Source organism: Impatiens glandulifera, chromosome 1 (genome assembly GCF_907164915.1).
Source record: "Impatiens glandulifera chromosome 1, dImpGla2.1, whole genome shotgun sequence".
NCBI lineage: Eukaryota > Viridiplantae > Streptophyta > Magnoliopsida > Ericales > Balsaminaceae > Impatiens > Impatiens glandulifera.
The window spans coordinates 50,980,062-50,991,523 of record NC_061862.1 but is presented as its reverse complement, the minus strand read 5'-3'; the positions used below and the strand labels follow the sequence as shown (position 1 = coordinate 50,991,523).

At 24.6% G+C, this 11,462-nt stretch overlaps 2 protein-coding genes across 2 annotated transcripts; both read left to right on the top strand.

The window, feature by feature from the left end:
- Positions 1-1,937: 1,937 nt before the first annotated feature.
- On the top strand, positions 1,938-5,307 carry LOC124927570 (S-linalool synthase-like). The gene is made up of 8 exons (XM_047468015.1): positions 1,938-2,256; positions 2,902-3,100; positions 3,186-3,409; positions 3,488-3,611; positions 3,705-3,829; positions 4,674-4,909; positions 4,986-5,101; positions 5,205-5,307. Exons 1-8 carry the CDS (start codon positions 1,938-1,940, stop codon positions 5,305-5,307), a joined length of 1,446 nt encoding a protein of 481 aa, XP_047323971.1.
- Positions 5,308-5,407: 100 nt separating this feature from the next.
- LOC124922239 ((E,E)-geranyllinalool synthase-like) lies at positions 5,408-6,917 on the top strand. Its single transcript, XM_047462972.1, has 4 exons — positions 5,408-5,623; positions 5,733-5,862; positions 5,938-6,183; positions 6,257-6,917. Exons 1-4 carry the CDS (start codon positions 5,535-5,537, stop codon positions 6,773-6,775), a joined length of 984 nt encoding a protein of 327 aa, XP_047318928.1. The 5' UTR covers positions 5,408-5,534; the 3' UTR covers positions 6,776-6,917.
- Positions 6,918-11,462: the final 4,545 nt, after the last annotated feature.

Sequence of the window (11,462 nt, the reverse complement as noted above, 5' to 3'; positions counted from 1 at the left end):
ACGAACGACACGATCTCCACGAACGACACGATCGGTAGCGCCGCGAAATCCCATGTTTCGCAATCGCCGCTAGGGTTTCAATAGTAGCGCATCGTTGTAACTTCCGCGGAATGAGCGACACGGTCAATATCGCATCGACGTTAAGATGGGTACAGTCGACACGATCGCAACGAACGTCACGATCGACAGCGCCACAGAATCCCCTGTTAGATCATTCACAAGAGCCGCTAGGGTTTCAACCGTACTAATCGCGCATCGCGATAAGCGTCGTTGTTTATCAGTTCTCTCAGTTATAGCCAACTGTGGTCGCACTCACTGTCGATTGGCTATCTCGGTCGACATCTTGGTTGACATTAAAAAACATTCTCGATTTTCTGTTGTGCAAAAATTCACTATTCTACAGAATATTACCTATGCTGATTTCTTGTTTTTTAAAAATACTCAAAATCATTATAATTAATATAACAATCTTTGATATTAAAAAAAACTGAGAACCTTTTAGTCAACGAGAGAGAGAATGTTGGCAATAACAAATTTAATTTGATAACGCGTACAAAAGTATTATTGTACAACGACATTTCAACCAGCAATATTAAAAAAAATATTAAGAAAAACAAAATGACATAATAAAAAAATATACACACACGTACGTCTATACATTCAGACATGACGAAATTAATAGGGTATTTAATTTTTTTAGAATCAAAATAGGTTTTTCTTTATTAACAAATATTTTTTAGAAATATTAATTGAAAAGTCATTTTTCAATTCTTTTCTATTAAATTAATTTGTAGGATTGGAAAATGATTGTTTTTTTTCAAACAATCTTATTTGAATTATTGATGTGTTATATTCGATGTGATATCTTTTTTAGCTGGATCTAATTTTTCATTCTGGATTTTTATAATCCGAATAATATTTTTTGTTGTTGGTAAGTCGTTTGTTGTGTCTGTTTACGTTCACTCTTTGAAAGGAAAGGGCGTTATATATGGTATAAAGTTATTTTTTCATTTTTACAATAAAAAATCACTAAAACAAATATTTCAGTTGGAAACCCTCTTACATTTATCCTTCTATTATTTATTTGGATGAGTTCTTATTTTTTTTTTTACTATATATTTAGATGGTGAGTTACCAATTTACAGAACTTTTTATAGTGTTTTTAATCAATCTTCAGTTAAGTACAATTTTTAATGTTGCTTGGTAAAGATTTTTTTGACACTATTTAATTTATTTGTTCGACTTGTTTCTACGTTATCACTCATTATTATAAATATTTGAAGTTACCCTAAAAAATTACAATATTACCGAATTAAAATTTTAATTATTACAAATTTGTTATATTATTTAATATTTAAACTTTTGTTTAGTTATTTTGATTTTCTTGATATCATTTTACGATTTTTTTTTTTATATGTAACTTCTTATTTTGAATTAATTATAATTATTTTATTTTTAAAAATATTATTTCTTTAGGTCAATTTCAATAAATAAGAGTCAAATTTTAAAGAAAATGAATACAGATACATTTTTTTAGTTCATGTATAAACTTGAAACTAATTTTTGTAGTTAATTGTTATTCAACAGGACATATAGCCTAACATGGAAGATGTGAGAGAAGAATTATTGGAGCTTGTATGATTTGAGTTATTTGAAAATAAATCTAGATTATGATTTAAAATCTTTGTTTGACTAAAAGGAAAATTATTTAATTATTAATTATTAATTTTTTTAAATATATTTATATATTTAAATTTTAAATTTTATAAACACTATTGTTTAAATGATAAATATTTAATGATTTGTTATTATCAGCTAGCTCTTATTAAATTTTAAACAGCATGTACACTCTACAATAAATAGCACCCTTAATCGTCCAAATGGTGGCAGAAATATCAAAAAGCTGGTTTGCATTAATTTGAAGTCATATTCCTTCAATGGAGCCTTCTTTCTCTTCTATTGAGACCCTTGTGAAGGAGATAAAGAAAGAGATGTTCTCATCATTCTCTATTATTTCTCCATCCACATCTGCTTATGAAACTGCATGGCTAGCCATGATTCCCGAAGACCCGCATGAAAGAAAGAACCCAGCGTTCAAGGGTTGCTTGGATTGGGTCCTCCATAGCCAAAACGATGAAGGGTTTTGGGGTGAAGAAGACAAAGATGGTCATCCCACCATCGATGCCCTTCCAGCCACTCTAGCATGTATTCTTGCACTCAAATTGTGGGGGATTGGAGATGATAATATTAATAGAGGTATGATCTATCATTATTCATCTTCTTTATAATTAATAACTCACCCTTTCTCTCAATTTCTTTATTTAAAAAAAATGGTGAAATACTTTCTTGAACTAGGACTAGTAAAGATGATGATTATTATACCCTGGACTAATATTCACTAATACAATTTAAGTTGTGTCATGAATTATCACAAGTTAAATAAAATTATGTAAAAAATAGCTAAAAACATCGAGTTCACCAAAAAGATACAATAATAGAAATCGTTACTAATCTTTAGTTCTTTTAATAATAAGAAATCAATACTCTCTCAATATATATCTAAACATTAAATAAGTGTCATGGGCTAGTTTTTGTTTAATGTGATCAATGACAGAAACCAAGAAAACATATTTAAAGAGATGAGAATTGAAAGGAAGTTTTTATGACAAGTGTTTGTTATTAAGTTTTTGATAACATTGAATTGATAGTTGTGTTTCTTTTGGAGAATAAATAAAGATTTCAAAATTTAAAATCTAAATTGAATAACATCAAATATAAATAATTAAAAATCTAATAATTTCTCCATCATTTTATTACATATGTAAATGACCTAGAGAATTGAGGTCGAAAGATAAATTCAATATTAATTTCAACACGATCTTTCAACTACGGTTTCTACAGGACTGAAATTTATCAATGAAAGTATCGTGATCATTCTAAAGGAGAAACAGAGATATAATCATCTTCCTTATGGGTTCGTCCTTCTTTTCCCATCAATGATTATTCATGCTCAAAAGGCAGGATTGGAAATCTCCTTTACTAATGATCAACATATGATCGTAGAAGACATTTTCTTAAAGAGGCAACAAATTCTTGACTCGTAAGCAACCTTACCCGTGTGAAATACCATTTAATTCTAAAATTAAGAAAGCATATAAACTTATAATTATTTTTATGATGTGTAGGAAGTGCATAGTTGAACAAAATGATTGTTCATCGTTTTTACCATATTTGGAAGCAATTTTATTGTCATATGATCAAGTTGACATGGGAATCATAACAAAACAAATAGGTTATGATGGTTCCCTTTACAAGTCTCCATCTGCTACAGCCCAAGCCTTTTTGGCCACCGGGGACCAAAGATGCCTCAAATATCTCCAGTCCCTAGTTCAGAATTTTCCTAATGGAGGTTAGACATTACTATTTAATTATATAAGTAATTTAATTATTTTTTAATAATATATTAATTAACATGGTATACGTACAGTGCCACCAGTGTATCCCATAAATGAAGATCTGGTGAAGGTTTGTGTGGTAGACCAAATACAAAGGTTAGGGTTGGCTGAGTACTTTCCTGAAGAGATTCAACAAATCTTATCCATTGCTTACAGGTAGTACTAATTCTACTTATATATATATAATATTTACATTTTTAAGTACTTTTTGATATCTTTTAGTTACAATTCTAACTTTGAGATAATTAGGAATTACGTGGGAATCAACAAATTGCATATCGAAAAGAAAAATGATCATTTCTTACCATTAAGGCTATACAATGACTCGTTAGCATTTCGACTCTTGCGTTTGCACGGCTACGACGTTACTCCAGGTGCGGTTCTCTTTTGTTTATATTTTAATTTATTCATACAATTTTCATTGATTTAAAAATAATTACACACACCATTATCCTCCAACGCCACAATAAGTATCATCAACAACTACAATATTGTTAGGATTATATGCTTTTTAAGCACCGATAAGTATTATTCTACCGACTCTTATTAGCGACACATGTACTAATAAATAGTATTATATTACACTATTCAGCTATGATGAATTACTATTAGCATAAAATAATCGCATTTGACCAAATAAATGAAATATTAAATAATTGACTAAGTCGCTAATGCTTAAAATTGTGTCATTCTAGTTAATAGCGACGTTAGTTAGAACCGTGGCTATTCTAAAGACGGTTTGATATAATTTTGTTTCAATAAATTTACTTGTGTCAATAGTGACGGGATTGAAAATATATACTTGCTATTTCCTTTGTTTAGGGGAGTGTTTTTTGTAATTTGGTATTCAATTATGTTCATATATTTGTAATATTAACTTTAAATGAAATGAATTAGTAAAATTATTAAATTTATAAATGCATAAAATAATAATCATATACAACGTTAATTCTTTTGATTGAAACCTAGTTTTTTCTGTTTCTTTATGACGGGTTCATTTTGTGGTGCATATAAGATTTAATAATTTTATAACAAAGATAAAAAAAATAACAATTAAACCATGTATTTGTTAAACATCAAAAACTCTTTAATTTGTTAAACAAAATAACAATAATTTACCTAAAGATCAAGTACGTATGTAAACTGGTGGTATGAGGATATAGAAAAACATCAACACTTGTAACCATGCGATTGCATGCCTTTAATTTGTGTCTGCAGGGAAGTTTTGCTGGTTTTTGGATGACGAACAAGTGATTGGTCGTATAAAGAAAGACAGTAGTCAATTTTTGAGTGCCATATTGAACATATACAGAGCCACCGATCTTATGTTTTCAAGAGAAACTGATCAGTTGGGTGTTGTGAGATCGTTTTCCAGGGAAATTCTGGAGAAAAGTATGTCACTGGCAGAAAATGTCAATGATTTTGTTGTCATATTACCAAACTTTCTCAAAATGGTATTCTATCTCTATAAAGGGTATTTCTGTAAGGAGGATTTCTATTTGTCTTATAAAAGGTATTTTTGATTATTAGGTTGAGCATGAACTTAATATGCCATGGATTGCTAGACTTGATCACCTTGATCATAGGTTTTGGATTGAGGAAAGCAAATCTCACCCACTTTGGGTTGGCAAGAGCTCCTTCTACAGGTTATTTAAACTAAATATATCAAAAATTTATGTTTAATTGGAACTTGGTAATGGTGATTAATGTTATTGTGTAAATATCTTATAACTTAATAATTTGATACAGGCTGCCATTGCTTCATGATGAGAAGCTATTAAGACTGGCTGAGCAGAACTACAAGTTTAGGCAAGCTATTTATAGAAAGGAATTGGAGGAAGTGGGAAAGTAATTAATTACATAATTTAGTTTATACCCTCGCTGAGAACTCTTATATAAATCAACAATGAATTTAATAACTCAATTTTTTATTTTAATTTTTTTCATAGATGGTGTAAGACGTCTGGCCTTAGTACTTTGAGATTCGGAAGGGAGAAAACAACTTATTGTTACTTCACAGTTGCTAGCAGCGCCACATCTCTCCCACACGATTCCATTGTTCGAATTCTGATCACCAAAATGACGGTTCTCATAACGTATGCGGATGATTTCTTTGACATGAAAGGCTCTTTGCAAGAGTTGCAATGCCTCAATGATGCTGTGAATATGTATGCACCAAAATTCTAAGCTATCATGTCTCTCTCACTTACAATATTTTAAAAAATCTAAGCAATTCTATTCTCAATTTATGCTTTAATATTTTTGAACCATCAACAGATGGGATGGTGAAGGTCTAGATGGGCTTGGCAAGATTATCTTTGATGTGCTCGATAATCTCGTCAACAATATTTCAGAAGAATACTATCATCGATACAAAAGTGACATACTTGAAGGCATTAGAGATTTGGTCAGTTTATTTACTCTATTTTTAGCGACAGTTTCCTTCAAATTAAACATCTGATAATTATTCTTTATCATGCAGTGGAGAGAAACTTTTGATTCATGGATGGTGGAAACATGTTGGAGCAAGAATGACTATGTTCCAACAACTGACGAATGTCTCAATCTAGGGATGATATCCATTGCAGTTCACACTGTGGTCCTTATCGTATCATGTTTTATGAACCCTAAAATACCTGAACACAAACTGAGACCATCTGAGTATGAAGACATCACGAAATTACTTATGGCTACAACACGGATGTTGAACGAAACTCAGAGCTATCAAGTAATCACTTTATCTATTTATCTTAACAAAAACGATATTGATCAAAGCTTAAAGTTTGTTTATTTATTTGTAGAAGGAGCAATTAGATGGAAAAAATAATTTGGTGTTACTCTACTTAAAAGAAAACCCTAATGTTGATATTGAGTACATAGTGGGAAACATAAAAGAGACTGTGGAAAAGAAGAAGAGGCAATTGGTTGAGCTTGCTTTAATTGATGGCCTCAATGACTTACCAAAGTCATCCAACTATCTTCATCTTCAATGCCTCAAAGTATTTCACATGTTATATAGCTATGCCAACAATCGATTTGATACCGAAACAGATTTAGTACCTTACATAAAGAAGGCGATCTTTGTTCCACCGAACCACCATGTCTTGATGCCAATGAAAGGGATGGATAAGTCAATACCCGTGTTACCCGACCCATCTAGATTGAATAAGAAATCGACAATTTCTTCTCGGGCTTTTGATGCAAACTTTGTAATAGGTTTACCAAGAATGCTCACTAAGCCGAGATTTATAAAGTCTACTTCAAAATCTGCATTAAAAGAAGGGGTTGTTCTGCCAAACTTCAGAATTTGTTTCATCTAGACACCATATGCACCTTCCCTTTCATTATTGTAATTGTTTCTTTTTGGTTGTTTTGTCGGTGTTGGTCTTTGGTCATGTAATGATCCGACATATTGTTTATTTTCTCATACTATTTTGTGGTCTTGTTGTTTCCTTCTATTTGGTTTTGATTGAGTAATAAAATGGTTTTATCGTTTAAAAAAAGAATATTCTCTTAATAGTTAAATATATTATTAATATACAATCTTGTGTCCAAGGACTTGTTTATCTACGGGCTATTATTTTACCCAATTATTATTTAAAATTCAAATACCGCATCACCTAAACCCTACCGCCCTTATTAAGTAATATTTTTTTAACGACAAAACTTTTAACTAAAAGTTGACTGCGGTAAAATTATCGTACTAAATAGTCTTTGACTGCAGTTTTATAAACCGTAGTTAGAGACTATTAACTACGGTAACTTTACCGCCCTTAGTTAATAGTCTTTAACACCGCCGTTATTAATTAATGATTTTAATAAAAAAAAACTTTTAATTGCGGTAAATTTACCATAGTTAATACAATAATCTATAAAATAAACATTAAAACTTATATTTTTGAAAAAAAAAAATAAAACCATTCAACAAAATATTTATACTGTAAAATTATAATTACATCAAAATATTATTACAATAAAATTTGATTATATTTAAATATAAAATAATAAAAGGTGTTGAACATCTCTTCCTTCCTTCCTTTTTGTTTTTGAGGTTATTTAACTCTTCAAAACATATAAAACATTCTTCTCAAATCTTTAAAACCTGTAAAACATTCAGATAAAATTTATAAATTAATAAATGAGTTATAATATTTAACCATTATAACTAGTTTAAATAAGTTTTATAAAAAAATAATTATTCAATCCCTATAGAAACATAATTTTCTAATAAATTTAATCATAATTTTCTAATAAATTTAATCATTTCATAAACATAATCTATATAAATAATTTTACAACTAAATAATATCAAATTATTATAATTTCAACACCAAATAATATCAAATTTCTAATAATGAACATACATTTTTAAGTTTATATACATCATTAAATAAACATCATTTCAAATTTTAAGTAAATTATCATTTTATACATAAAATCTCAATATATCTTCTCATTATGTGATCCATGATAAAAGAACATTCCTTTATTTTACTCAAATTATTATATTAGTAAAAAAAATTAAAGAATCATCATAAAAGAAATCATACCTTATTGATTTAAAGTTCTTGGACCTTGACAATTTGATTCAACATCTTTATCATCTTACATATTTCAAATTGATTATATATAATCATTTAATATAATCTTTCAAAATATGTAAGTATAAGAGGTTTGAGAATAAGCGTAGAAGGATGTGAGGGGAGGTGAGGAAGTTACGGTGAAGTAGTAAGGGAATGAGATGGTTAGGTAGGTAAGATAAAGATGTAATGGAAGGTGAGGGAGGTAAGATGAATAAGTATGAAAAATGTGGAAGTAGAGAAAGAGAAAATTTCTTTATCCACCTTAAACAATAAAAATATAAAATTTTATATCGTTTGATTTGTTTTAATTAAATTAATAAAAAAATTATATTTATTTTTTTTAACTAAATATTAAAAATTAGTCGATATAATTTTATTTTATCACGTATAACTATCCATTTTAAATATATAATTAAAATTTTGATAATATATATATATATATATATATATATATATATATATATATATATATATATAAAAAATAAAGACATCTCATAATTTTAATTTTATGTCACAAATTTATTAATAATTATCTATAATTCATTTTTTCTAATTTATATTTATATATATGTATATTTTTGATGTGTTAGTCTAATGAGATATAACTAATTTATTTAAAGTTAAATAATATGTATAATAAAATAACATATATTTGTATATATAATGAATATATGAGTTATATATAATGAATTGTGAGTTAAAGAAATAATATATTAAAAAAGTGAATAAATAATTATTAATAAACTTAAAAAATATAATTTATATTAAAAGATGAATGAATACACTAATTTATTACTAATTAATTAAAAATATTAGTTCATATTAAAATATTACATTTACTATGTCATATTTATATATAACACATTTATTAAAAATGGTCATGATTAGTTTTTAAATTCTTTATTACTTATCTAAGTCTTTATTATTTTGTTTAAATCTTTATAATTTTGTATACAAGTTTCCATTTATATCATGCAAATTAAAAGTCATTATTTATATATTATTTATATTGTTAAAATCATGTATATGATGAAGTTAAAATTGATATTTGATTTTTATAAAATTATATATTAATTTTTCTGTATTTATATATTAGATTATATCAATATATTTAGTGCAATAATAATTAGTTTTTGATTACTTTTAATAAATTAATAAATTGTACTGTATTTAATTTTTTAATTTAATATTAAAATTTAGAGATATAATTTTATTTTATCCATGTATAACTATAAATTTTATAAAATAATATATAATATTAAAATTTATATAGTTACAAATTATATACATTTATAAATCTAACAATAAATTTCTAACTTTAAGTATTAGACATTAGAACTTTTAATTGTTATTATAAAAGAATTATAAATATATTATAATTTAAAATTTTATAAATCTAGTTAACTTTAAATTATTAAATTCAAAATTTTATTTTTATAAAATATAAATATTAATATTTGTCCAATTTAGGGATGATGATATCTTATATTTAAGTATGAACATATTATATTTGTTAGATTTAGATAATTCTTTATATGAATGTATCAAATATTAAGTTAAGTTAGTTTGATATATTTTTATAAAAAAAAAGTTTATAAATAATACTAAAAAAATAAATTTTGTTTTAAATAAAATTTCATACTAAATAAATATTTCTATAATAAAACAGTAGTTTAATAAATAATTAATTAATTTATCAAATAAGTTATACAAAAATCTACATATAATTAGTTAGTTGATTGAGGATAAAATTTATTTTTAACTTACTTTTATAAAATTATTTATATTTTATAGTTCAAAAGTGGATTTATTTCTAAAAAGAATAAAAAAATAAATTACTACCTTAATATATAAGTTTTATTATATTACTATTTTATACATTTATTAGATATATAATTATCAATAATATAAATGATTGTTTTTTTTCATAATTTTCTCTTATGATTAAATACAATATTAGTTTTTTAACTCATAATAATTAAAAGACTAATTCATTACTAATTAATTTATAAAAAAAATAAATTTAATTAATAATAAAGTCTTATTTATAAGTTAATATTTATATATAACACATATCCTAAAAACGAGGTGATTTGTTACATTTAAAACAACTATACAAATATTTTATTTTTTTATTATTAAAAATTACATTATTATAACTTTAAATAATTTATTCACTTAATATATATATATATATATATAATATTAATAATAATATTCATATATTTTGATTGAAAATAATCTCTTTTATCATTTTTTTTAAAACATTTATAATACATAATTTTGTATACAATCTTACATTTTTAACTTATATTTTAATTAAATTATAAAATAGTTAAAATTAAGAATTTAAAATCTATTAACATTCTAAAATCATGTATATTATAAGTTCAAATTTATTTTCAACTTATTATTATATATAACTTATTATTATATAATATATAAAATATATTTTATTTAGTTTTACTATTATTATTATTATATATAATCATTTTTAATATATATTTTTTAAATAATTTAATATTTTAATTAGAAAATGTTTATTTATTTTATAAAGATAATTTTATTAATTATTATTGTCTCTATTTACTTATATTATAAAGATTTTTTTATTTTATATATAATTTTTTTTAAGTTTATTTTATTACAATTATTAATAATATTTTAATTAAATAAATATAATTTACAATTTATATTAAAATTAAAATTTTAGATTTTAATTAAAATTAAATTAATTGTTAATAATTTAGGGTTTAAAATAAATATAATAGTTGTACATTTTATCAAAAACATATTAAATATACAAAATATATAACTAGATCATTGATTTGAAAATAGGAAAAAATATCTATCGTAGTAGTAAGTATTGATGTTCTTTTGGTAATTTTGAAGCTCATTTAATAATATTTGTGATATATTATGTATGATATTTCTATAATGAAATTTTTTGATAAATATTTTAAAATGAGAAGAGATTATAAAGATAAATATAAAAATAAGAATAAATAAATAAATAAATTTAAGAATATTAAAATGTAATTTAAAAATGAATTTTAGGTTATGGTTGGATTTATGATAAAAAAATTAAAATATTAGAGATTGAAAAACAATTAAAATATAAACAATATAGTTAGGGTTAATAATATAAAAGAGCTATAATAAATACAATAAAGATCTTGATAGATAGATAGAAAATGGGCTTACTAATATTAAGGATAAAAAAATTATATAAAAAAATAATAAAATTATTTACAAATTAGAGAGAGAAAAAATTTATATATTATTATATTAGATATAATATGGAAGGAAAAAAATTAATATATTAATATATTATATATAATATAAAGAGAAAAATAAATAAAATATTATTATATAATATGGAGAAAAAAAATTATACATTAGAAAAAAAAAGTTAACGTATTAT

What these genes read in the sequence shown, in the direction of transcription:
- LOC124927570 (XM_047468015.1), top strand. Translation starts at nt 1,938, where the DNA reads ATGGAGCCTTCTTTCTCTTCTATTGAGACCCTTGTGAAGGAGATAAAG. An exon ending in TCAGAATTTTCCTAATGGAG is followed by an intron (nt 3,410 to 3,487) that starts GTTAGACATTAC and finishes GTATACGTACAG; the next exon opens with TGCCACCAGTGTATCCCATA. An exon ending in GGCAAGAGCTCCTTCTACAG is followed by an intron (nt 5,102 to 5,204) that starts GTTATTTAAACT and finishes AATTTGATACAG; the next exon opens with GCTGCCATTGCTTCATGATG.
- LOC124922239 (XM_047462972.1), top strand. Translation starts at nt 5,535, where the DNA reads ATGACGGTTCTCATAACGTATGCGGATGATTTCTTTGACATGAAAGGC. An exon ending in CTCAATGATGCTGTGAATAT is followed by an intron (nt 5,624 to 5,732) that starts GTATGCACCAAA and finishes AACCATCAACAG; the next exon opens with ATGGGATGGTGAAGGTCTAG. An exon ending in ACGAAACTCAGAGCTATCAA is followed by an intron (nt 6,184 to 6,256) that starts GTAATCACTTTA and finishes ATTTATTTGTAG; the next exon opens with AAGGAGCAATTAGATGGAAA.